This window comes from Pygocentrus nattereri, chromosome 17 (genome assembly GCF_015220715.1).
Source record: "Pygocentrus nattereri isolate fPygNat1 chromosome 17, fPygNat1.pri, whole genome shotgun sequence".
Taxonomy (NCBI): domain Eukaryota; kingdom Metazoa; phylum Chordata; class Actinopteri; order Characiformes; family Serrasalmidae; genus Pygocentrus; species Pygocentrus nattereri.
The window spans coordinates 24,485,792-24,512,709 of record NC_051227.1 but is presented as its reverse complement, the minus strand read 5'-3'; the positions used below and the strand labels follow the sequence as shown (position 1 = coordinate 24,512,709).

General features: G+C 35.5%; 1 protein-coding gene across 1 annotated transcript; it reads right to left on the bottom strand.

Moving 5' to 3' along the window:
* Nucleotides 1-7,414: 7,414 nt before the first annotated feature.
* LOC108412338 (myelin-associated glycoprotein-like) lies at nucleotides 7,415-26,628 on the bottom strand. Its single transcript, XM_017684317.2, has 12 exons — nucleotides 26,574-26,628; nucleotides 20,451-20,533; nucleotides 19,921-20,295; nucleotides 19,028-19,321; nucleotides 16,576-16,675; nucleotides 15,928-15,966; nucleotides 14,843-14,875; nucleotides 14,628-14,633; nucleotides 10,624-10,665; nucleotides 10,182-10,253; nucleotides 10,012-10,051; nucleotides 7,415-9,817 (listed from the first exon to the last, which is right to left on the bottom strand). The coding sequence occupies exons 2-12, from the start codon at nucleotides 20,494-20,496 to the stop codon at nucleotides 9,758-9,760; spliced, it is 1,107 nt and encodes a 368-aa protein (XP_017539806.2). The 5' UTR covers nucleotides 20,497-20,533; nucleotides 26,574-26,628; the 3' UTR covers nucleotides 7,415-9,757.
* Between the last annotated feature and the right edge of the window lie 290 nt (nucleotides 26,629-26,918).

Genomic DNA, 26,918 nt, shown 5'->3' with positions numbered 1-26,918 from the left:
AGTGAACTTAATGTTAACGTTACACTTCTGTTTATGTTAGACGTTCAGTGAACTTAATGTTAACGTTACACTTCTGTTTATGTTAGACGTTCAGTGAACTTAATGTTAATGTTACACTTCTGTTTATGTTAGACGTTCAGTGAACTTAATGTTAACGTTACACTTCTGTTTATGTTAGACGTTCAGTGAACTTAATGTTAACGTTACACTTCTGTTTATGTTAGACGTCCAGTGAACTTAATGTTAACGTTACACTTCTGTTTATGTTAGACGGTCGTTGAACTTAATGTTAACGTTACACTTCTGTTTATGTTAGACGTTCAGTGAACTTAATGTTAACGTTACACTTCTGTTTATGTTAGACGGTCAGTGAACTTAATGTTAACGTTACACTTCTGTTAATGTTAGACGTTCAGTGAACTTAATGTTAACGTTACACTTCTGTTTATGTTAGACGTCCAGTGAACTTAATGTTAACGTTACACTTCTGTTTATGTTAGACGTTCAGTGAACTTAATGTTAACGTTACACTTCTGTTAATGTTAGACGTTCAGTGAACTTAATGTTAACGTTACACTTCTGTTAATGTTAGACGTTCAGTGAACTTAATGTTAATGTTAGACTTCTGTTAATGTTAGACGTTCAGTGAACTTAATGTTAATGTTACACTTCTGTTTATGTTAGACGTTCAGTGAACTTAATGTTAACGTTACACTTCTGTTTATGTTAGACGTCCAGTGAACTTAATGTTAACGTTACACTTCTGTTTATGTTAGACGTTCAGTGAACTTAATGTTAACGTTACACTTCTGTTTATGTTAGACGTTCAGTGAACTTAATGTTAATGTTACACTTCTGTTTATGTTAGACGTTCAGTGAACTTAATGTTAATGTTACACTTCTGTTTATGTTAGACGTTCAGTGAACTTAATGTTAATGTTACACTTCTGTTTATGTTAGACGTTCAGTGAACTTAATGTTAACGTTACACTTCTGTTTATGTTAGATGGTCGTTGAACTTAATGTTAATGTTACACTTCTGTTTATGTTAGACGTTCAGTGAACTTAATGTTAATGTTACACTTCTGTTTATGTTAGACGTTCAGTGAACTTAATGTTAACGTTACACTTCTGTTTATGTTAGACGTCCAGTGAACTTAATGTTAACGTTACACTTCTGTTTATGTTAGACGGTCGTTGAACTTAATGTTAATGTTACACTTCTGTTTATGTTAGACGTTCAGTGAACTTAATGTTAACGTTACACTTCTGTTTATGTTAGACGTTCAGTGAACTTAATGTTAACGTTACACTTCTGTTTATGTTAGACGTTCAGTGAACTTAATGTTAATGTTACACTTCTGTTTATGTTAGACGTTCAGTGAACTTAATGTTAACGTTACACTTCTGTTTATGTTAGACGGTCGGTGAACTTAATGTTAACGTTACACTTCTGTTTATGTTAGACGTTCAGTGAACTTAATGTTAACGTTACACTTCTGTTTATGTTAGACGTCCAGTGAACTTAATGTTAACGTTACACTTCTGTTTATGTTAGACGTTCAGTGAACTTAATGTTAACGTTACACTTCTGTTTATGTTAGACGTTCAGTGAACTTAATGTTAACGTTACACTTCTGTTTATGTTAGACGTCCAGTGAACTTAATGTTAACGTTACACTTCTGTTTATGTTAGACGTTCAGTGAACTTAATGTTAACGTTACACTTCTGTTAATGTTAGACGTCCAGTGAACTTAATCTTAACGTTACACTTCTGTTAATGTTAGACGTTCAGTGAACTTAATGTTAACGTTACACTTCTGTTAATGTTAGACGTTCAGTGAACTTAATGTTAACGTTACACTTCTGTTAATGTTAGACGTTCAGTGAACTTAATGTTAACGTTACACTTCTGTTTATGTTAGACGTTCAGTGAACTTAATGTTAACGTTACACTTCTGTTTATGTTAGACGTCCAGTGAACTTAATGTTAACGTTACACTTCTGTTTATGTTAGACATTCAGTGAACTTAATGTTAATGTTACACTTCTGTTAATGTTAGACGTTCAGTGAACTTAATGTTAACGTTACACTTCTGTTTATGTTAGACGTTCAGTGAACTTAATGTTAACGTTACACTTCTGTTTATGTTAGACGTTCAGTGAACTTAATGTTAATGTTACACTTCTGTTAATGTTAGACGTTCAGTGAACTTAATGTTAACGTTACACTTCTGTTTATGTTAGACGTTCAGTGAACTTAATGTTAATGTTACACTTCTGTTCATGTTAGACGTTCAGTGAACTTAATGTTAACGTTACACTTCTGTTAATGTTAGACGTTCAGTGAACTTAATGTTAACGTTACACTTCTGTTTATGTTAGACGTTCAGTGAACTTAATGTTAACGTTACACTTCTGTTTATGTTAGACGTTCAGTGAACTTAATGTTAATGTTACACTTCTGTTAATGTTAGACGTTCAGTGAACTTAATGTTAACGTTACACTTCTGTTTATGTTAGACGTTCAGTGAACTTAATGTTAACGTTACACTTCTGTTAATGTTAGACGTCCAGTGAACTTAATCTTAACGTTACACTTCTGTTAATGTTAGACGTTCAGTGAACTTAATGTTAACGTTACACTTCTGTTTATGTTAGACGTTCAGTGAACTTAATGTTAACGTTACACTTCTGTTTATGTTAGACGTTCAGTGAACTTAATGTTAATGTTACACTTCTGTTTATGTTAGACGTTCAGTGAACTTAATGTTAATGTTACACTTCTGTTTATGTTAGACGTCCAGTGAACTTAATCTTAACGTTACACTTCTGTTAATGTTAGACGTTCAGTGAACTTAATGTTAACGTTACACTTCTGTTTATGTTAGATGGTCGTTGAACTTAATGTTAACGTTACACTTCTGTTTATGTTAGACATCCAGTGAACTTAATCTTAACGTTACACTTCTGTTAATGTTAGACGTTCAGTGAACTTAATGTTAACGTTACACTTCTGTTAATGTTAGACGTTCAGTGAACTTAATGTTAATGTTACACTTCTGTTAATGTTAGACGTTCAGTGAACTTAATGTTAACGTTACACTTCTGTTAATGTTAGACGTTCAGTGAACTTAATGTTAATGTTACACTTCTGTTAATGTTAGACGTTCAGTGAACTTAATGTTAATGTTACACTTCTGTTTATGTTAGATGTTCAGTGAACTTAATGTTAACGTTACACTTCTGTTTATGTTAGACGTCCAGTGAACTTAATGTTAACGTTACACTTCTGTTTATGTTAGACGTTCAGTGAACTTAATGTTAACGTTACACTTCTGTTTATGTTAGACATTCAGTGAACTTAATGTTAATGTTACACTTCTGTTTATGTTAGACGTTCAGTGAACTTAATGTTAACGTTACACTTCTGTTAATGTTAGACGTCCAGTGAACTTAATCTTAACGTTACACTTCTGTTAATGTTAGACGTTCAGTGAACTTAATGTTAACGTTACACTTCTGTTTATGTTAGACGTTCAGTGAACTTAATGTTAACGTTACACTTCTGTTTATGTTAGACATTCAGTGAACTTAATGTTAACGTTACACTTCTGTTTATGTTAGACGTTCAGTGAACTTTAATGTTAATGTTACACTTCTGTTTATGTTAGACGTTCAGTGAACTTAATGTTAACGTTACACTTCTGTTTATGTTAGACGTTCAGTGAACTTAATGTTAACGTTACACTTCTGTTTATGTTAGATGGTCGTTGAACTTAATGTTAATGTTACACTTCTGTTTATGTTAGACGTTCAGTGAACTTAATGTTAACGTTACACTTCTGTTTATGTTAGACGGTCGGTGAACTTAATGTTAACGTTACACTTCTGTTTATGTTAGATGTTCGGTGAACAAATTTTATATACCCACATGTTAGCAGAGCCAAGCAAATGCCAGTAAACTGAATCCTTCACTTTTGTTCATGAATGTAGAAAGTGTGTCTTGTCATGACAAAAGAGCATGTTATTTGACTTTGACACATCATTAATGTAAAACGTAATATACTTAAAAATATACTTAATACGAGGATCAGAACACATATTATTTCCAGTTAACCTTTAGACAAATTGATGATAATAGGCAAGAAGTGATAGTAAACTGAATGCTGTGTGATCTGATCAACAGCAGCTTACTGAAAATGAGAAGTGACTTCTGCATTTTGAAAGTTCCCCTTTACAATCTAAATTGGACTACAGTCTAAGATATTTGCATAAAGTGTTTCTCCTTTCTCTTCATATTCCTTCTGGTTATCTGAAACATTTCAGGACTTCAAGATAAGCAGGTTTAAAGGAATTTGAGAATGGAATCACCACTGAATTCACTTTTGAGTTTGAAATCAGTCAGTCACTAATATGTCTGTTGGTTCACATGTGTATAATTGGGCATGAAGTGTCCTCCTCAATGCATGTTCAACACTGTGTGAGCAGCATCTATGCAAAAATAAATTCAGTGACCAGTTGGACCAGTATCAGGGGTCTTGGAGGGCCTGAGACCACATGACTCAAGGCAGCTCAAAGACTGGGGACAGTCCACTACCGGTGAAACAAATAGCCATTGAATAAATCAAATGAACACGTATCATAATGTGGTCATATTTTTTTAATAATTAAAAGCCCCCTAACATAAAAAATGTGTAGAAATATAAATATGCAGCAAATAATGGGCTATTGCACTTTAAATGAAAGTTTTGCAATAAATTTTGATTGTTTACAGGACTTGACTTGTTCCAGTGCTGTTCAACACAAGCTCTTTATTAAAGTTATTTCTCAAGTGTATTTTGTTGTTGTTATTGTCAGAGTGGGGGGTGTGAAGAGGGCATCCAAAGATACTTGTGCCTCATGAGACTGTGATCAGTCTGAGTTTCACTTATGTTTTCGAGACTTAGGCCTTGTAAAAAGCATTGGGTGTGTCTCAAAAAGCTCCCTAGAAGAATATACCACTACTTTCTCCGAAAAGGACGTGTTCCTGGAGCATTATAAAAGTTAGTATGAACATTTTTAATAACTTGATATAGCTTAAAGTATTGCATGCATAAATTAATAGTTCATAGGTTTAATACAATGTGGGAAAACATACATAAACCTATTAAATCTCAAAGATGAAAGACTTCCTGCTCTGAGAAACACACCATCTCATAAATAAAATTATAAGTCTGATGCAGGAACAAATGAACATGAAACCAAATGATTTAAAGTGAAATATTCTTAGGCTTAATAACTAGATAATATTTCAGCTCAGTTTAGTCACTCTATAAGCAATTTGAAATGTTGATTATATTGAGGAAAAATTGAAACATTTTTAAAACAAAGTTTGAACACAGGAATTTTACATGGTTACATGAAGTACATTGACATTATTGCATGGAAATCCATTACACGAGCAGGACCGGCTCATGTGCAGTCCTACTAATACTTTGCCAGCAGCACACACTTTGCCTTATAAGGAAGGAAATTGAAGGCATTCACTGAACTACAGTGGGTATAAAAAATTCACAGACTTCTGTGACCATTTTGTGGAGTCAGCCAGGTCAGAACTTTTTTCACTTTTAATGTTAAATTCCAACCAAAAAAAAAAAATGCATTACAAAAAAAAGAAAAAAAAGATGAATAATAACCTAGCTGCATAAGTAACCTGGTTGCATTAGTGTGCACACCCCTAAACTGATACTTTGTTGAAGTACCTTTTGAATACAGCACTTAGTCTTTTGGTTAAGTGTCTCTCAACTTGGAACATCTTGACTTGGTAATATTGCCCGTCTCTTCCGTGCAAAAACAATCTAGTTTTATCATATTGCAAGGCCATCTCCTATGCATAGTGCCCTTTAGGTCACTGCACAGATTTTCAACTGGATGTAAATCTGGTCTCTGGCTGGGCGATTCCAAAAAATCCTTTTGGTGTAGCCTTTCTTTTGTTGATTTGATGTATGCTTTGGGTTTTTGTCAGGCTGAAAGGTGAAGACCCGATTTTCTCCCCAGTTTAGTCGTTTCCAATTCCACCCACTACTTAGGACTCCCCCAATCAGACGATACTACCAATGCTAGGGGGGTGAAGGATAGCACAGGCTTCCTCTGAGACCTGTGAAACCAGCCACCGCTTCTTTTCAAACTGCCACTCAGGCAACGTCACGGGACATCCGAATGCACTTGGAGGAAAGCGCCAACCACCAGATCTGTTACGTCAGCTAACAGACGCCTCTGATGACTAGTATTGCATTGAGTGATGAGGGGAGAAGGGGGGCCCATCCTACCCACCCCGAAAGAGTGAGGCCAATTGTGCTCTCTTGGACTCCCGGCTATGGATGGCTGTAGCATCACCAGGGATTGAACTCGCAATCTCCTGTTGATAGGGCAAACACTTAGATGGTTGCACCACTCGGGAGCCATATTCAGCTTTCTAACAGACACATGAAGGTTTTACACCAAAATTGGTTAGAATAGCTCAAATTACGTAGCCCCAAAATATGATGCTGCCACCACCATGCTTCATCATAGTTATGGTGTTCTTTTGGTAATGTGCTGTGTTATTTTTGTGCCTTTTGGAATTATTGCAAAATTGATGTGGGCTTAGATTTTTTTAGAGATAAAAAGGCTTCCACCTTAACATTCACAGAGCCGAGATACGAAGAATACAAGACAGTGTTGTCACATGTAGGGAGCAATGAGTATGTGACAGAAATTCCTGCTGCTCCTAATATGTTCTCACAGGCCTCTTGGCATCGTACCTCATGAGATTTCTTCTTGTGTTCTCATAAAACCTGGAGGGTTGTCCTGTTCTTTGGTAATGCTACTGTTATGCAGCATATTCAGCACTTGTTGATTATTGACTTCACTGTGTTCCATGGTATATCTAATGCCTGTAAATTGTAATGTAAATTATTTTGAACTGCTCTCATCAATACTTTTCAACAACGAGATCTTCTTCATGCTTTGTAAGTTCTTTGTGAACCATGACCTACAGGAACAGCTGAACTTTATTTAAGGTGAATCATAATCACTTTAATTAATGGCATGTGTATACTAGCTACTGTTTATCATTGAGTTTCAATGAGGCAAGTTAATTCTGAACACAGCCACATCCCCATTTATTAAAGAGTTCACACGCAACCATGTTATTCTAATATTTTTCTTTTTTAACCCTAAAATATGTGGTTATTTTCTGATGTATTTTACAGGTTGAAAAAGTTATTACATGATTTATGTCAGTTTCATTTTTTTCCATCAAGTAATACTGGTCTGTACTTTGTCATTGTGAGAAAAGTGTTTTCCAAGTTCCAAATGACTAATAAAGCAATTTCAACTAGTTCTCTTATGTATGAGATAACTGTGAAAGAACACACAGCTAGGCAAGAAGGCAGCTGAGCAGTTCATTTTTTATTTATTCTTTTAACGTTAGGCCTTTTTACCATGCAAGACCAGCCACAGCAGGGTTAATAAGAGCTGAGCTAGCAGTATGGGACACCACAGAAACCAACAGGACATAAGTGACCAACAGGACTATTCTTGCCCTACATGGTACAACCAATACAGGCATAACATAAAAGTTTACATTCTGCACTTTAACCACAGTCACATTCAATGGATTGGAGTGCAGTACAAAAAACACTGCACAGCTCATGGTTATTATTATAATGAAAACATTTTTTATGGCCCTTTATTATTTATGGCCTTTATTGTTTTTGTTTGTATAAAATATTAATGTTTGAAATGCTGTGCACTGTGGGAAGTTGTAGTTGGATGAGGGTAAAATGATTTGATGGTGATCTCATGATTTTTGTTTTGTTTAATAATGTAATACAGTCTAATAAATACACTAATACATACACTAATTACATCTTTCACTTATTGACTCTGAAAGAAAAATATCAAATGATTACAATCACCACGTTATAAAACATCTGAAGCAACAATGAAATTTGGAAGTCTTTGTGTCATACATTGTTACACTGCTGTTGCATTGTTTGAATACATGAAGCATGAATTATTGAAAAGATAGACTGACAAATTGATTTTAAAAAATTTAATATTAAAAGGAAGCTGACATTCTCTTGTATTTATTTTCAAAAAATCTAAATCTGCCCTGGTCAAAGAAAAGAAAAAGAAACTTCTCATCACAGTTATCATTAGTCAGTAACAACAAAGATTGATGTCTGTATCTCAGTACATTATAAATATTTCAACTGTAGTTGACAAACACACGTCTATTTACATGCATGCCCCCTTCACTGTGTTGATGGGTGGAAAATGTGAAGCATTTATTAATAAGTAATCTGCAGGAGGAAGTGAAACTCTACACAGTGAAAAAAAACATATCTCATCTTTCACTCAGATGAAGCTCTCCCCCTTCCTATTTTTGCACATCTGTGGCGTGCCTTAAAACGCATGAGTAGAACTCTCATTACAAGAGACTTTCACATTCAAAGTACATCTGTTTACTGGGGTCTATGCACTGGCAAGATGCTGCCTTATTCCCATCTATCTAAAACAAAGCTATAAGGAATCAACATTAACCTCACATTAAATTAGTAGCCATGTACTGCCCACAGTGAGTGTCCTTGAAAGTGTACTTAAAATGTGCATAGGAATAGGCATTAGGATTAGGAATAAACATTATGAATACTGACATTACATGACCGGCCTCTATAACAATGCAAGTTCATTAAGACTAATAATAAAACTAATCATTTCATAACAAAGTATTTTCATAAGTTGGTTGCTCTGACACACAAGTAAGTGAGCTCTCAAGAGACACTAAGCTAATCTTGTTACTTTCAGTCACACATTATTTGGATGGTCCCCTATAGATGATCTACAGATACTTACATTATTAACAAACTGTTAATTTCTGATGATACTCATTGAGTAAGGTTAGGTTTAGATTTAGGTAAGATTTAATATTTAGGTAAGATTTAATAAAATCTTTCAGACTCAACTTCAAGTTTAATTGCATTTCATTGATTTAGCTGAAAGCTAGTTAAAGACAGACTGAGTAACTACAAAGCATCTACAGGGGACCATGCAAATAAAGTGTTACCCTACTTTCTCCTTTAAACTTTAGTAAAAAGAAAAAATAGAAACAAAAATTGACGACTAATCATACTGCATCAAACATTTCTTAAAAGGCTATTGAATTTAATATTTAGCTGATTTTTTAGTATATTTAGTATTTAGCTAATGAAAGAGAATGTCCACAACGAGCACGTTCAAAGTCACAAAGTATATAAATGCAAGATGAGGCCACAATATGCTGAGGCCCATTATAAATAGTTCAGCTAAGATAATGCACAGGCTACTCGAAAATAACATATTAGAATTAATTATTACATGAGATAGTTATGAATACACTTCATGATGTCAGATTTACCACTATTTTACCATAATCAACATTACATAAAGAAACTCAAAATACATTTATAGGTTCACTGGTGTTTTGGATGGTATGCAAAATGACTATTTTTGAATTGTAGACATCAGGACTCCTGGTTCCCATCACCACCACTGTAAAGAAAACTCAGTCTGTAAGTTTCTATTTCACATCAAAACATTCTGAATGACACTGTTTATATCTCTGTTTATATCTGAATTATAAAGAAATTTTTAAAATTGGGTGGAATTTGCTGAAACAGGTTTTGAAACTAGAATGGATATAAACTGACATAAAATGAGAAATGCAGTACAAAAAGAGGTGATCAGACATCAGACATTCCCGTATATGTTCTGCTCAGCCATGTTGGTGTAATCATCCTCATCGTAGCCCTATGGATAAAAGAAAAAGACTTACAGACAGTGTACACAGTCAGCTGATTACTAAAGACAACCACTCAAAAATTCAACCCTCAGTTTACAAATATTATATTAAATACAAATATTAGTAAATACACTATTCAGTGTTTGCTAAATATTTGTTCCTCAGGTTTGAATCAAAAACTGAAATCAGGCAAGCTACTTACTGCATATGTGTCCCTTGATTTGCTGTAGTCTTTGTGTTCACTAAGATGTGTATAATAAGGTAGAAAAGAACAAACAGAGAGAAACAAAAAAGGTGGCTACTTTTTAGTGGAATGTAAATACATGGCATTTCTGTGCACGATTGTTTTTTATTATTTTTTTGGTATCTTACCTCTTTGGAGACGGAAAACGAGGTTTGGAAAACCCTGCACTTCCCGACACAACATTTACGGAGTTGTTTGGCCTATGATCACAGAAGCTTAGAAGATTAGTTGGATGTGATGAGCATCATTTAACAAATCCATTTGTTTCCTGGCTTGTTAATGTACATGCACTAATCTCTTTGAAGTATGCAAGTATATAAAAATTCCAATCATCTTACTCATTTCATCTGTACTGCTATAGTGTAATATTAAACAAGAACCAGAGTTATGTAGCCAAAGCCAAACATATGAAGACATTTATGTATGGGACTTACAAATAACCCAATGCCTACATGTCTGTCCTTTGCCTTCCAGATCCACATTTTTTAAATTAAAACTCTCTTATCCTTCCTGTATTTGATACGCTGACAAAAACTTTATAGCAAAAATTATTCAAGTGAAGACACTTACTTAGTGGTCATATGAACAGCAGGCTCATTCCTCCGATGACTCCTGTAAACACAGTGAAATATAGGTGATCAACTTCAGATTAGACCATATATAGTCTTACACAAAAGGTGACATTCTGTTCTGTTCAGCTGACCTACATACTGGACATTCTTACTGCTCACTACAGAGGTCTTCAGATATTACACAGAATTAGCATCATGTTGTCCATTTTGCTTTGCAAATTATAAAAAATGTTTGTGTTAAAAGCATGTGCATTTTACAGGACAGTTTCCTTTATTTATAATACTTTGGTGGACCATCATATAAAGCAGTTGGCAGTCAAAGAACTGTGGGAACCAGAGCTTTCCTATACTGGTTCTTCCTTGGATTGAAATACTATATTAAGTCACTCCTCTAAAAATTGGCACATCAGTTTATCCATCATAAAATAATTCACAAAGCATATCACTGTTGTCAGAAGAAACGTTTTTCAGTTTTTGACATAATTTAAAAATACCTGTTGTCCTTTACATTGTATATAAATTTCATGAAGAATGGACCAAAAGAAATGACCAAAAATGACTTGGAAGGACGTCTGGTTCCATTGACTTATGCTAAGAATAGGGTATGTTTTTTCCTTCTCCTGTAAAGTTACCATTTTGGAGATACAAGGTTTTTTTCTGACAGTAGTGATATACAACACGTTACAGGAGATATAAAATGAAACATATTTCCAGCTATACGTGTAATATTTGTAACTCTGCACCTGGTACACTGATGCATATGTTCTGGTAATGTTCTAAAGTAGCAGATATATGGACCTCTACACTAGATATTTTGTCTAAGGTGCTTGATCTCAGTATTCAGCAGTCACCACATTTCTATCTTTAAAATGATCACTCAGCTCTTCAGTTTTCCTTAATTTTTACAGCTAGCAAGAAAACCCCACAGCTTTCAGCTATGAAATTCTGGATATCTCATTTTCAAAATATAGTTTGGATAGAATATCTTACAGCAAAGCTTAACAAGGCAAAACAGCCAACAATAAGAAACTGGGAGAATTTATATGCCTCTATTCAAGAACTTTGGTTTCCAATTAAATTATGTAGTGATGTTTAGTGGTGTAGTTGTTTTTGCCTTTGTTTTATTTTGGATTTCTTATCCATACATTAAACACATCAAATAAATATCATATGAATAAGTCAAATGGACTGGACATGTAGCAGTTTTTCTCTGATATGTGAGTGAGGAATAAGTGAGGAGCAGGAAATGAAAGCGTGGATTGGAGTGATTACAGGACACTTTGAGCAAAGAGTGGAAATACCTGCTGCTCCACTCCACTCACATACTTCAGTCCAGATTACAGGGTTACTCCACTTAGAAAGGATTAATCTGATGGTTCTCGGTGAAGGCAACATCATGAAATCATGTTTTGCCTCAATTAAATATTGACTAAATATAACTACACTAGGTTAAATATACACTATGCCCATTCATTCCAAAACCATGGGCATTAATATAGAGCTCCTCCTGATGTTGCTTTCGGAGGTCAACTGGAACTCTGCAGTAACTAATCCAGTAGTGCATAAATTAATTTTTACTCTTCATGCACTGTGCAGCCCTGTTTCCTGTCTGTCACTTAGTGGCTGAGTTGTTGTTGCTAGTAGATGCTTCTATTTATAATAATAGCACTTCCAGCTGCCCAGGGCTAATCTAGTGTGGTGAATTTGATCTTATTAATTCTATAGTCGTAACATTATTTTCTATCATATTGGTTATTACTGTGTAGATTCTGGTTGAGTTTATCCTGTGGGCCTCTGACTGAAATGGTAGTAGCTGATGCAGGAGCCATCTGGACAGGATAGGGGCCCTCTGAACGTCAACAATGCTATATATGGGGGTTAGACGACCAGTGCCATTTTGGAGTAGAACGTATGTTTATACCTAATATGGCTTGAGAGGGGCCATACATCGGACTGAGGCTATCTTGACAGAAACCAGATGTGGGCTATACGTCCACAGCGGGTATAAAAACCAGGAGTTGGAATGTACGTGTCAGAGACTATTGGCTGTTCTCTCCAAGCTGTTTCGCAAAGGCTTGTTTGTGACTTCGACTTCTCAATGCTAATAAACATCTTTATATGCAAGAGACGGGTGTCAGTGAAGAGTTTGTTCCTACACCTTCACAGCATCACTACTAAAGAAACCACAAGACTAGTACCACAGAAATATCATAAACTGAGTTGTGGCAAGGTGGCATCCTGTGACACTGACAGTTAAAGTAACTGAACTCATCAGTATGATCCTTGGTGATGGGTGAGGTTGTAGTGTCTGAATTAAATTACAATGGGAGTCTGCATATATATGCAATACCACATTGTACATCAGGAGTTACAAATATCACGCAATGTTTCCCCATCCTCATGACTTGTGTGGAACACTGTTTAATGGTTTTGTTCCTTATGTAATTGACTGTCATGGTCATGAACTCTCCCTATTTAGGACTGGTTAACTCTGGCTCTCTGGTTTTAGCTCCATCCACTCATTAATTTACCCACGTATGGTTCATTACAACAACTGATTGCAACCCTTGTATGTACACAGCTATATGCAAAAGTTTGGGCACCCCTAAGCCAAATATTTCTGCAAATATTTATGCACAGCTCCTTTAAATTCAAGAAACTTAAACTTAAATGTGCAAATGTTTGTACACTTATTGAGTTGTACATTCTCAGAATTTAACTGACTAGTTCAGATTGGTTTAACAGGGAGTGTCTTTAGGAATTGTCAGTTGATGATGCTTTTAGAGTGTAATCAATTCTATGACACTTCACACCTTGTGCTAATATGCAACAATCATGGGCGCCTCTGAGCAGCTGGCTGAGGATCTGAAAACAAAGCTAATTGATATCTACAAAGCAAGGGAAGGTTACATTTATGGCATTTGGCTGACGCTTTTATCCAGAGCAACTTACAATTTGATCATTTTACATAGGTAGGCCAAGGCGGTGTTAGGAGTCTTGCCCAAGGACTCTTATTGGTATAGTGTAGGGTGTTTACCCAGGTGAGGATTGATAAAACTTAGCACAGGCAGAAGGAAGAATGGATTCTACTAACAGGTCAATGATCCAAAACATACCTTAAAATCAACCATTAACTACAAGAAATATAAGCTGAAGCTTTTGGAATTGCCCTCACAGTCCCCTGAAAATATATCATTGAAAATGTGTGAGTAGGTTTTAAATACGCTATGAACACAAGATGGACGAAGAATATCACGGAACTACAAACCTTTTGCAAGGAAGAATGGATGACAGTTACTAAAGAACAGAAGTACTCCTAGCTGGCTATAAAAAGTGTCTGCAAGCTATGAAATGTGCCAAAGCGGCTGCTGTCTTGACTTATTAGTATGTCCCAACTTTTTTGCACATTTTTAATACAAGCAAATCAACTATAAAGTAATTGTACATTAGCATTTATATAACAATGTTATGTTTAAACTTAGCTGTATGGGTTGTACATTTCGTTTCACTCCAAAAATCAACAAAATATGTAATTTGGTCAAGAGTGCCCAAACCTTTGCATATAACTGTGCTTCAGTGTTTCTGCACATTTGTGTACAGAGTTACAGGCTGCATTTAACAATGCTTTGTCAGTTATACACTGGAATAATGTGTAATCAGTATGTACTGTATACAGTATTACTGAAGTAGATTTCATTGGTGTGCACTTAATTTATATGTAGAAAATGTGTGTTTGAACTGTTTCGAAACTACTACTTCAAACACAAGCGGTTCAAAACCACTGAAATGTTTGAAATTATCTTGTTCGTTTCTATCATCACTAGATTAGCCTGTAATGCCTGTGATAACTATGAGTGTTGGATTGCCCCTAATAAAGCTATTCTGTCCTGCTTTAAAGCCTCCTTTGTTACGTTGGCATGCCTATATCCACAGTACAGACAGCAAGCATTCGACCAGGTCCAGTTCCCTGCAGTCCTTCAAGGAAAACTCCAATCCACTCACCTGAACCTGTTGATTACAAATTAAGATAAACAGAAATAAATAGTAAGACAGTCAACAATGTCAGTTAGTAATTAAGCATTCAGTAATCCACCTTAATATTGGGTACTCTAAAGTATGACTGCTGACAATTGTCTGTTATACATTAGTGCTGTACAAGAAGGTCTAATAGGTTTTTCAATAGACTTATTTTCTTTAAACCAATAGAAAATGTTTACCTGCGGGACATTCTTGAGAGGCGACCTAGCATTCTGTAAACACAAAAGGATTATAATCATTACGTGTAAGAGAAGTATAAGCTGTTATTACATACAGCATGTCAATGCTTGATGTGATGCTGGCACACTAATGTACATTTATGACTTAAGCGGCTATGGCATTGAATATTATGACATCTGTCATGACAACTGCAAGTAATGATGAAATATCATTGTTATATCACTGAACAAAATCTGTCAAGACAACTCAAGACATCATATTACATCTGTTATGGCATATTTATGGCATGATTATGTTAATGTCATATAGAAGGGCTCAAGTAAAGGGTTACTGTAAAAAGAAATGTTTGCATTTCTGTAGCGACCACTGTGTGTCTTTATGTGAATATGTGGTTAACTACACATTAAATCATAGTTTTTTTGTTATCTACATGAGAGATCAGTGGTACAGCTGGCTTTTTAAAAATGTTTCCACACCACTGAGTTGAGAAAACAGTCAGCAGTGGTTCTGTGGTCAGAAACTCACCACTGATAAACTCCTACGGACTGGGAGAAAATAGACTGCTGTGTGGGCTTATCAACAGCAAAATGAGAAAACTTAAAATGAGAAGTGGCTTCTGCTTTTGTTTTCAAAGAACACACTTTCCATCTACTGTCTAAATTATACTTCGATATTTGCATGCTCTGTGCTGTTTACCAGCTGCCTTCATTCTCATCGTTTGAGACAATTCAGACCAGAGGTTAACTAGACTATAATAGATCTTGAATAGAGATTTTCCCTTGAACACCAACGCAGCCGTTATTAAGTGTAAAATGTCAAGCAGTGTTCAGTGGAAAATAAACTGTGGGTAGGATGTGTGTGAATTATTTTTTTTTTTTTTTTATTAACGTAAACAGAACTAGGTGTATGTAAATGGAGTTGGTCTTAATTATAACCACAGAATCAGTAAAATGAAAAGAGACAAGACACCAGCTGTGCTAAAGCAGAAATAAAAGCACTCACATGAAATATCACAGTATTGACATTCGGATGACTGACTGACCGGAATACTGAATGTATTAAAAACACTAATATTCTTACTTACCCATTTTCATTTCTAGACCGGAGCTCCTGGATTTGCTTCCTAATGATGGTTTGAGTGATGGAAAAGAAAAAAACAACAAAGTATTATTAAGTGTTGATATTGAATGGTTAGCAAAACATCACTGACCAATAAAAATGCTCTATTTTTTTCTTCTACATAATTTGAACACAGAAGCTGCCCAAGTACATTGTGTAAATTTCATAATGCATGCACCAATAAAAATACAAAATTACTTGAAAAAAACACCTGTAAATTTAAAATTATTCAATTTTTTTGGATGGCAACAATAGCCTACAAAGACTGCAAGAACAACACTGATAATAGAACATGTTTTATTGATTTTCTAAGTGAAAATAGCATTTACGTATTTTAGTGCACAATTATAATTTATTTGTTTAAAGTATTGGAAACAAATAGATACAACACATAAATTGTGCTATAACTGTATATTAAACTGTGCAGAAGTGTGTTCTCTGTAGATGATATTAACTTAGTTTCACTTAGAAAATCAACAAATGATAATTTGAGTAAAGGTGAACAAGCTTTTGCATAGCATTGTAAGCTCTGCTCATTACAACAAACAAAAAAAATCACACATTTATTTACAGGTAAAGTAAATGCGAACTTATAAACTTTATTCTGACTCACTTATATTTCTTGTTCATGACGAAACACACTCCTCCAAATAAAAAGGCAGTTCCAATCACAGCGACAACTGGAATCACGATGTGTAAAATATTTGTTTTACCTGAAAATAGACATAACTGAAGTTACACAGTTCACTGAGGTGTATTTTAAGGGAAAAGTAATTGTGTTGTCTTTATTTGACTGATATTGCAAGTGACCCTTCTTCAATCCTTCTGTCAGTGTGTATGTGGTAATGGTCAACTAGTGACTTTTTTTTTTAACGTAGTTCCATGAACAGATTTTTGTTGATTTTCCTCCAAATGTCATGGTGGAAGTAATGGAACACAGGCCTGGTTGTCATACTTTTCTCTTTGGCTTGTATTTCTCAAAACACATCACTGATACAATATCAAACTTAAATGTAATGAAAACGTACGGTGCCCTCCACAGCATGTGTGGAGCATTGTATATTTATTTGATTGCTTTTATGATGTATTAGGCTTTGTGCATATGTGACCACCAGCCCCTTAGCTTTATGAAGTAGGCTATTAGATGATAAGATGAGTTAACTATGGAAAATATTGTGGTGACTGGCTCATTTTCTAATCATGAGACATGTATAACCTGTAGTGATGTAGTAGTAATTATCCTGTAGTAATCAAATATGTGAACATTAGAATACTGGCTGCCTACTAAACTTTCTGCTGCCTCCTGTTTTGTTTTTTTTCTTTTCTTAATTTTTGTTTTTTTTGTGTTGCATTGTTTGCATTGTACTGGTTTGAGGATTAGTTTGTGTGTATTATCTGTATGTGTTATTTGTGATAAATCACATTACTACGATTTTAGGTTGCCATTTTAAGAACTGGCAAGGGGTAACACATGAAAGTTAGTTTAAAGGGCCAGCTCTGGCTCATTTACAGTATTTTTTCTGTTGATTCATGAGCACTGCGCATGTCAAATAAAGGAATAAATTAAATGAATAAAATGATGGCAGCCTAAATGAATTAATATTTTAATTTACCTTCTTTGGCCTGTTTATATGAAATGTTTTTCTTAAAGTTAACAACCTGCACTGAAGAAAGTGATGCATTTAATCATTTAAATTTTCCCGATGTAAATACATCATTTACTCATGAAAGACTAAAATATGTTGCATCAACACAGTTTTGCTTTCAGTTTGCTTTTGTCAGTGGTTGTGTTGTAATACTTTATTCATGTGGAAATGATGGACAGATTTAGTTATGCCCAGTGAAAAAACAATACATTACTTTTATGTAATTATGATACAGTTCTCTACCCCCCCCCAAGTGCTGTGCCACCCCAATAAAATCTCTAGGTCTTGTCTGGCCAACACATTCAAACTAAGCCATTCATCATTACTGTCAGGCTCAGACCACACTTAGGTAGAAGGGTTTATTATCAAAATCAGCCAGAGTCCAAAAAGCAATGTCCAGACACGCAAGGTCAAAGAAAAACAAAGCAAGGTTCATACATGAAATGGCAAACAGACAAAATGGAAGGCTCAGCAAGGCTCTAATAACAAAGGCAATACTTCGCAAGGCCTGGGCTTAAATAATAAACTAACAGCTAACCATAACAAGGAGCAAGTGTGAGTGATAACTAGTCAGGTGAGGCAGAACGTTGGAGAATCATGTGAGGGAGGTTTGTGGTCATGTGGTGTTCTGGTTAATGGAGTCCGGAGGCTGGGAGGCAAAGACAGTGGGAATGGAGGGAAGAGCGATACTTTATGTTAAACCTTATAGATGTTAAACATATAGTGAACTATAATAAATAACAGAAGATTTCTATTCTGAGCATGAATATTATTTGTTTTATTCAGGATTGTTGAATCTAATGAATGTTTTTAAAATCACATAAAATTTGTCCACAGCCTTGCATAAAATACACAAATAAGCATTATTCTCCAAAACTGACCTACATTTATTCTTAGCGACAAACACTTTATTACCCTTCTCCAGCAAGTCATCACACATGGGCATCCCTGTCTATGCAACAAGCACCCCTGTCATGAATTTGACAACCAATCCCACAAGTGCTACTATTCGAAAGGGCATGCTAAGACCTTCATACTTGAGGAAACGGCACACAATACATGAAGTTGATTTTAAGGTGCGTTCATGTTTCAATCAATAACAGAATATGTCTGACTCTAAAAATGTTGTGATATGATTAGATTTAATCTCTTGCAGTTAGAGAGAAGATAAGAATGTACATAATTTCTGACCTGAAATTGCAACATGTTAGTACCAATATTTCTTGACCTCTGACTCTGGTGCACCAGAAAATAGAACTGAGACAATGGCCCCTGTGACAACCAGCCCTGTGTACTCCTAAACATTTAGCAAAATCTTCAGTAGTGGACCATTTTAGTGAATGTACTTTATTATGACTTTTTGTGATCTGTTCCTTAGTAACATATGTGCCACTATGGTAGACAGAGAACATGACTTACGTTTCACGTGTATGAGAGAAGAAACTGACGACTGCAGGCCACCGTGGAAACTGACGGTGCAATTGAGGTGTGTGAAATCATCCTTCTCTGTTGGGATGAAAATCAGCAAGGATTCCACTTCCCAGTTTCCATGAAGAATGTCCCTGTTGCTCCAAGTGGCTTCACTATTTGAACGGCTCCAGGTGATGGTGGGGGGATGGGAGGGGCAGGTGTGTCTGATAGAACACTTGAATGTAGCAGGAACTCCATCTTCCAAGGTTTTCATTTGTTCCAGCTTTAGTTCCTCTGGCGCCGCTAAACAGCAAATACAACAACGTGGCTATTATTGGTAATATTAAAGACTATGGCCTCTAGACTGAGGATGGTAAGAATGGAATTAAGCAGGAAACTATTTCATGCTATTTAAAAACAAGTGTAGTACAAGAATACATCATCACACAGATGTGCTGTCATAAATAGTTAGTGTGAAAAGAAAGTTTCACAATGGTCTCCCATGGTTCTCTATGATGTATATGACTTGTGTGTCATGCATGCTGGGTATGACATTCTGTAAGGTCTTTGAGACTAAGGGATGCAATGCCTTGGAATGCCCATTTTAAAGATTAGAGGGAGAACAATGAGGGACTCTGAAACTTGAGTTTTCTAGTTCTAAACAACTCCTAACTTATAACAAAGAGCAGCTCCCATGTGGAATTTATTTCTAATATTTCTTCCTCTAAACTGAAAATTAACCTTAAAGATACTCCCATAAATATCTAAGCATGCATATCTTGACCATGACCAAAGCGAAATTAATTTAATTTGATTGCTTCGGGATAAACCACAATTTGTGATGCCTGATAATTACAGTTAACAGAATAAATATTAACAGAGCAAACTACAGTCATACTTACACATCATGTTGAGGGCCACACAGCTTTCCACGAAAGAATACTTATCTATACTTGGGATCTCAGCCCTGAAACAGAACGGGCCGTTGTCATGATTTTTGACCTCATCTATCTCTAAAGTGCAGTTTTTTTCACCCAAGTGGCCAAGAAGTCTGGTGCGACCCTTGAAGCTGTCTGCAATTTCAGTAGAGTCTTCATGATAGATTCTTTGATCATGCTTGGCCTGTTGGTGCCAGATTCCCCTAATGCGTGAGTCTGGAAGTTGTTTTCCAGGGTACTGGAACTTGCAGGGCAGGACAACACAAGAAGAGACCAGCGTTTTCAATTCAGAGACAACTTCTGCCTTCCACACGTCAGACAATACAGTGGCAAAGATCACTGGAAGACAAGCATAGTAATGAGCAGGGACATGCACTGTTTAAAGAAGCAGTGCAATGTACAATTAAAACATTTCTTTCAAAATGATGAAATAAATGCAAACATTGTGATATCAACCAAAGAAAATTAATTACATAAAGATATTAGATTAGTACCTTGAAGACAAAGCCAGCAGAACAGTAATCTTCCCTGGGTCCTCATGTTGTAACAGCAAATGTATAAGACTGCTGAGAGTAATCTGAAAGTATGTGAAATCAGCAATGGTTAACAAATAATACTGTAGTAAATCAATATAATACTTAGGATTATATTGTTCACTAACTGTTTGGAAACTAAGAACTCCACTTGTTTTAGTTTTAAAGTGTATTTATTCCCATTCTAGCTTGATATAAAACATCAGTTCCTCAACACTTTGGGGTCTATGAAGTCATAAACAGGTCCAAAGTATTGATTGACCGATAGGAAAGCTTTAACTAGTCCAATCCAATCGTGAGTTTGATGTATCCAATTGCAAGTCATTGAAATCACTCAAAGCTTTTCAAACATGTTAGAAGTTGCCTCTACCAGTAAGCAAGGTGAGTGAGGAAACCAAAAGGCTCCTGATTAAATCGGTGAAGCTATCACCAGCTGATGTGGTGTAATGGACCATTTTTGATGGATGCTCCATTTTAACATATGATGCATCATTCAGGCATTTCACCTCAAAATGGAGAAGAAGAAACTCATTCATGAAGTGGAGGAAACGAGGATCTCTACAACCCTTCCAGTAAAAAAAACATGGACAGGACTCACCAGAGTGCCGGTAGTTTAATGCGGTTTGTTCTGTGCCACTGACTGATAAGGATACATAGCTACATAACCCATTATGCACTCCATTAGTGTAATGTCTCAAAGCCAGAGCTCCACATCCATCAGTAAAGCAGTTATTTTCTGATAGGACCATGCTGTGTTTACATCTCTAGCTCTTGGTGTTCTTGAAGGCTTTGGGACGTGATGTGATACAGCATCTGAACGCTGGCAAACTGTTCATAGACATGGTAGAAGTGGGTTCAAACATCTTTCAAAAGCTTTGAGAGACAGCAAGCACTTAGTGTTGTGATTGGATAAAAAGGTAAAACATTTGTCACTGTAAAAGTTCACACAAACAGGAGTGAAGATGTGCAAGTGGATTTGTACGGTCACACTGACAAGCTCACACCGTGGAACATTTGGAAATTTTTCATAGAATTTCATGGTCTGGCACAATTTAATAATTTATGCAGTAATGATTTACACATCCTGTGGCGGACTGGTGACCTGTCCAGGGTGTATCCTGCCTTCCACCCAATGACTGCTGAGATAGGCTCCACCCCCTCCCCCAAACCAGAAGGATAGACAGCCTAGAAGTGTGTGTGTGTGTGTGTGTGTGTGTGTGTGTGTGTGTGTGTGTGTGTGTGTGTGTGTGTATTTAATTTACAAATGCCAATTTTTCTACATACTTCATGGGTGTGGTATGAAAAGCTGTGACATGCACCTTCATTAAAAGGCCATTTGTTGTGGTTAATGTTGTCATTTGTTTGGCTAGAAATGACCTTCCCTGCTCTTCTTACTGTTATTAAGCAGCCTTTTCTGCTTCATTCAATAAAATATTATTTAGCCATTAGCAGAACTAATGGCTTCTTCTGCCTTCCTCACTGCTCATGCCACAATACTACAAAATATTTTGACAAGTATTTACTCAAACAACTGCAAATTTCAGTACATTTGTTAATAATTTTACAAGCTTAAAATATTTTTGACCCATTATTAGGGGTCTCCATTGTCACATGCTGTGCCTCATAATTCCCCACACATTTTCAAAGGGCAGCAGGTCCAATCTAGCACCTGCACTCTTTTATGCAGCCATGATGCTATAAGATGCGCAGAATGTGGCTTAGCATTGTCTTGCAGAAAAAAGCAGAGACATTCCTGACAAATATGTTGCCTAGATGGCAGCATTAGTTGCTCTAAAATGCGCATGTACCCCTCAGCAATGATGATCCCATAACACTAAGTTACCTGTGCCATCGTCACCCTATACAAACTAAACTGTGGGACTAATTTGCTTACTTTTTTTTTCACAAAGTTGCAAACGTTGACCCATTCTTTTATGTAAATGACTGAGCCTTTAATGAAAGCTCATTTTATACCCAATCATGATAGCATCCCTTGTTACCTATATTCTTTTAATTGTGGACAGTCCCAAAACAGGTCATTTTGATCATTCCACAAACTTACATTGCCCTGTCCCAAATTTATTGAAAAGGGTTGCAGGCATGAAATTGGGAATTGGTGTATATTTGCAAAAATCAATTAAATTGAGAGGGTCAAATATGAAATATTTTTTACAATGAAATACCTGCTAAAAAGTCTTAATTGTGAAAAAGTCTTTTTTGTGTGTTCATCTGTTCCCTGTCATGATAATAATTAACAGCCCATTGTCTAGTTATGGGTGGTGAGGTAAAGTGGTGTAACAGTTCCCTCAGCTGTTGATATGACACACAATACATGGCTTTCTGAGTATTCACACTATTGTTTTACTATTTCATTTCAATGTAATATTTAAAATGTAGCCTGTTTAATGTACATGTATAAAAACATAAAATCTGGATACATTTCAGAACCATCCAGTCTTAAGTCTTTGCAGTGATGGTAATGTGCTTTAGGTGAAGGAAAACCATTATACAAATATTTATACATATTACTCATTGTGCAAATACTCATTTACATAAAAAAAATTATGGGCCAAAGATGGCATTGATTAATTGCTGCACTGAATTCTTCTGAGAAACTGAAGGCCAGATGTGTATAAAAGGAGACTGTTGAACAACTAAAAGTGATTGTTGAACAACTAGACTTTATGCCGTCCTCTCCAAAACAATGCCTGAAACTGGATCTGAGAGGGGTCACTTCACAGTTGCTTATCAGTTCCTATTTAAAATATGACATGCTTGTGTTTCTGGAGGACAAATGGGATAGTTGGTATAAATATAAGACAAAAGAAACATTTCAGTGCAGTGGCGTGACTAGCCAGCCAACATGAGGCACTGAGCCAATCAGACCCGTCTCAAGACCCGTTCTGTTTTCTTAGTCCTCCAATCACTGCTTTGATACTGTTGTTGGCTATATTTCAGCATGTACATGTCAGCTTTGGATCCAAACACAACTGTTTTGCTCTATTTGTGAATCGATTTTCATTACGCTTGTAGTTGTAGTTTGACTGAATAATGAGCAGTGTGACTGACTGGGCTTCAGTGTTGCACTGCGTGCAGCAGCCTTATTTCTTTCCACAGATCAACAATGTGGGAGCAATATTGCTCAATGCATGTGGTATTATATGGAGTTCTCAGTATCGACATCATGAAAAGGGGAATGAAACTACTATCTAATATCTACCTATTTGTTTCTGTCTTAATGGCTTAATTAAATTATTTTAGTACTACTTGTTTTGACTTCAATTATATGGTGATATGTGTTACTAATCCACATTTGAAACAATATAAAATGCAGACATTTTCCCTTTGAAAACAGGCTTTCTCAGTACATACAACAAAACCGATTATGGGGCACAAAATAGTGGCTTAGTTTTATACGTCACTAATGAGGTTAAACCTATCAAGTTATAATATTCTAAAATATGTTAATGAGAAGATGCATCAGGTGCTATCAGTAGTTGCAAGAATCAGCATGAGCCCAAACTGCTAAAGCCAAACTGGCATCAGCTCCTTCTTGTTAGCAGCAGCTTGAGCACTTGAGCACTTGATTATGTCTGTGTTTTAATTCATGTCTTCATGACACGATTACAACAGCACTGAGGAAGACAGCAATGTTACCAGCAATCACCTGTGGTGTGTAGAAATGTTACCCTGCCAGCTCAGTATTAACTAACACAACACACTCTGTTTGCTCTTTAAAATGAGTTGTTTAAAATATTGTTCTTTTAACCAACATTACCATGTCTACTACCAACTTTGTTGCTAGCCAACTAAAATTTGTGCATTTTTCTTTTTAACTGCACAGCTACAAGTTGCAATAGAAATTTACCCCTGTGAAGGATTTCATGAGGCTAAGAGAAGTATTAGGCCAACTGTATCTAGCATATTTGTTGCTCGCTTTACTTATTTATTTGTAGTAACCTAATGTTGCTTGTTGCACACAAGGAAAAAAAGCTTGCTAATTTGTTTTTGACTATAACAATATTAGAAACAGAAAGATGTTTTCTGATTTTCAAAACAAGTGTGGCTCTTACTAACTTCTGTTTCACTACTTTTTGCTGTCTTTACAGCTTGTGGGTCACTGTCACCATAAACGTGTCCCCTAATAAAGATCAATTGCAAGAGTTCGTAGGGGGTGAGCGAGGCAGATGAAAAAAGTGTGAACAATTAAGTCTGCCACGGTTCCAGGATTTTCCTGCATTGTCCAGGTTTCTAGCTACTTATCTAAGAACAGAAAAAAATCCACTCCTGGACACAAAATGTGTCCCAAGCATTTCCATATGTTAGCATTTCCTGTAAGGCTTAAAGCGCTTCTTCTTATCCAGTCAAACTGTTTGCATGCAAAGAATATATTTGATTACCTCAGTTTGCCGTCAGTGTAGAGACAACTGTTTGAAAAGGTGCACTGCTTATATTTAGGTATGGGGCAGCATATCATCATGATAAATGAAAAGATTAGCTTCTGCAGCTGAACTGACATCTATCTACCTTAGACTGCATCATAAGCATAGCTACCTGTCCACTGAATTCAGTAGAAAAAAAAAAAAATCAAACCACTAATTGAGTGTCCATAAATTTTTACAAGGCTGAGGTCGAAACTCTATGCACAAAAAAGTGTGTACATGTCAACAAGATGCAAATTAGTTTTCCCTAATGTCAGAGCTAGGGATATGTAAAACTGACCAACAATAGGACATTGGAAGCACTTTATCAAGAATGACCATATATTTTGTTTAAAACCACGTTATATTGTTTATAACCAGGCAGAAAATAGGGCTTTTTATTTAGATTTGTTTTTGATAGTTTTGTTTCCATTTTTGCTTTGTGTGAACAATATATAATGTTTAGCAAGTTAAAAAAATGTTTAGCAAATAACAACTCAATGCATGACAGCAAGGAATTTAAGGATTTCATCATCTAACGCACAGGCTCATATATATATATATATATATATATATATATATATATATATATATATATATATATATATATATATATATATATATATACGAGCCTGTGCATTAGATGATGAAATCCTTAAATTCCTTGCTGTCATGCATTGAGTCGTTATTTGCTAAACATTTTTACAAAGCAGCAACTGAGCCGTTCAAGAAACATTTTTATACCCAGTCATGATAGCATCACCTATTACCTATTCACCTGTTTAGAAAACAGCCGTTTATCATCATTCCACAAGCTTCCCAGTATTATATTGCTTTTTTGGAATGTGTGGCAGATATCAAATATCCATATAGTGTATTTTTTTTAGAAAAATCAGTTAATAAGGTAAAATGTTAAATCTCTACTTTGTGTTGTTTTCAATTAAATAATTCCACAAATGTAAACATTGCAAAAATACAATTGAATGTTAGATTCAACTGGACTATTCAGTTGAACTAATTCATTGAAAATTTGAAAAAAAAAAAAAATCATTGTGTCCCTCTACACATATTTGCAGATATGCTCCTGGTCCTCTATCAGACTATTTGCCAGTGTACATCTGCATATTCCAGACTCAGCTTGTCCTGGCATCTGTACCTAAATTTCCTTCATGGCAAAATCTTGTCTCTCAATTTTGTTCATTTTTTACTTCTTTCGCCTTTTATATTTTAAAATTTCATTATAAATGCACCAAAAAAGTGGTTAAAATTTCACATGCTTTTACACTATTAAAATGACATCTTCAGGGAAGTTAGAGTTAAAACTGTTACTGTTATTACTATATTACTATTTTGAACGCAGAATCACACGTTGAGGATGAAGATTTGACTAAATGATCTATGCTCAACATGCATTAGACTTTCCTAAACCTTCTGTTCTGACAAGTGTATGCGTAATGAGTACATTCCTATCTTTACTATGCATTTTATTGCTCTCATCATTTTTCTGAATATTTTTCTTACAGTACACATATTTTAAGTCTCTTTATCACCTGCAATGTGTTTTAGACCTTCCTGAAGTTTTCTGACCAATTTCTATGCACAATGAAAAACACAGATTTCTGTTAAGACAGTACATGAAGGTATGAAAAGAATATGGACTTACATGTGATCTTGCCAGCGTGCAGGAACACAGTGTCTGATCTGTGCTCAATCATGACCTCTTCAGGTCAAGGGTGGTGAAAGTCCAGCCCTCAAATTTGTGTGCGTGCATTTTTGTGGGTAGGGCTTTTTTCAGCATTCTTTGAAAGCACATGATTTTAAAGACTGACATTCAAAATAAAGCCCCTAAAAATACATTTCTATTCAAGCATAGTTAATGGAAAATCATAAAGCGTACCTGATTTTTTGTGTTACAGCATTCACAATACAGTGTACAGACACCTGAAATTCAACAAATGTGATGCCAACATTGAATAATATAAAAATAAATAAAATTGTTAAATTAATA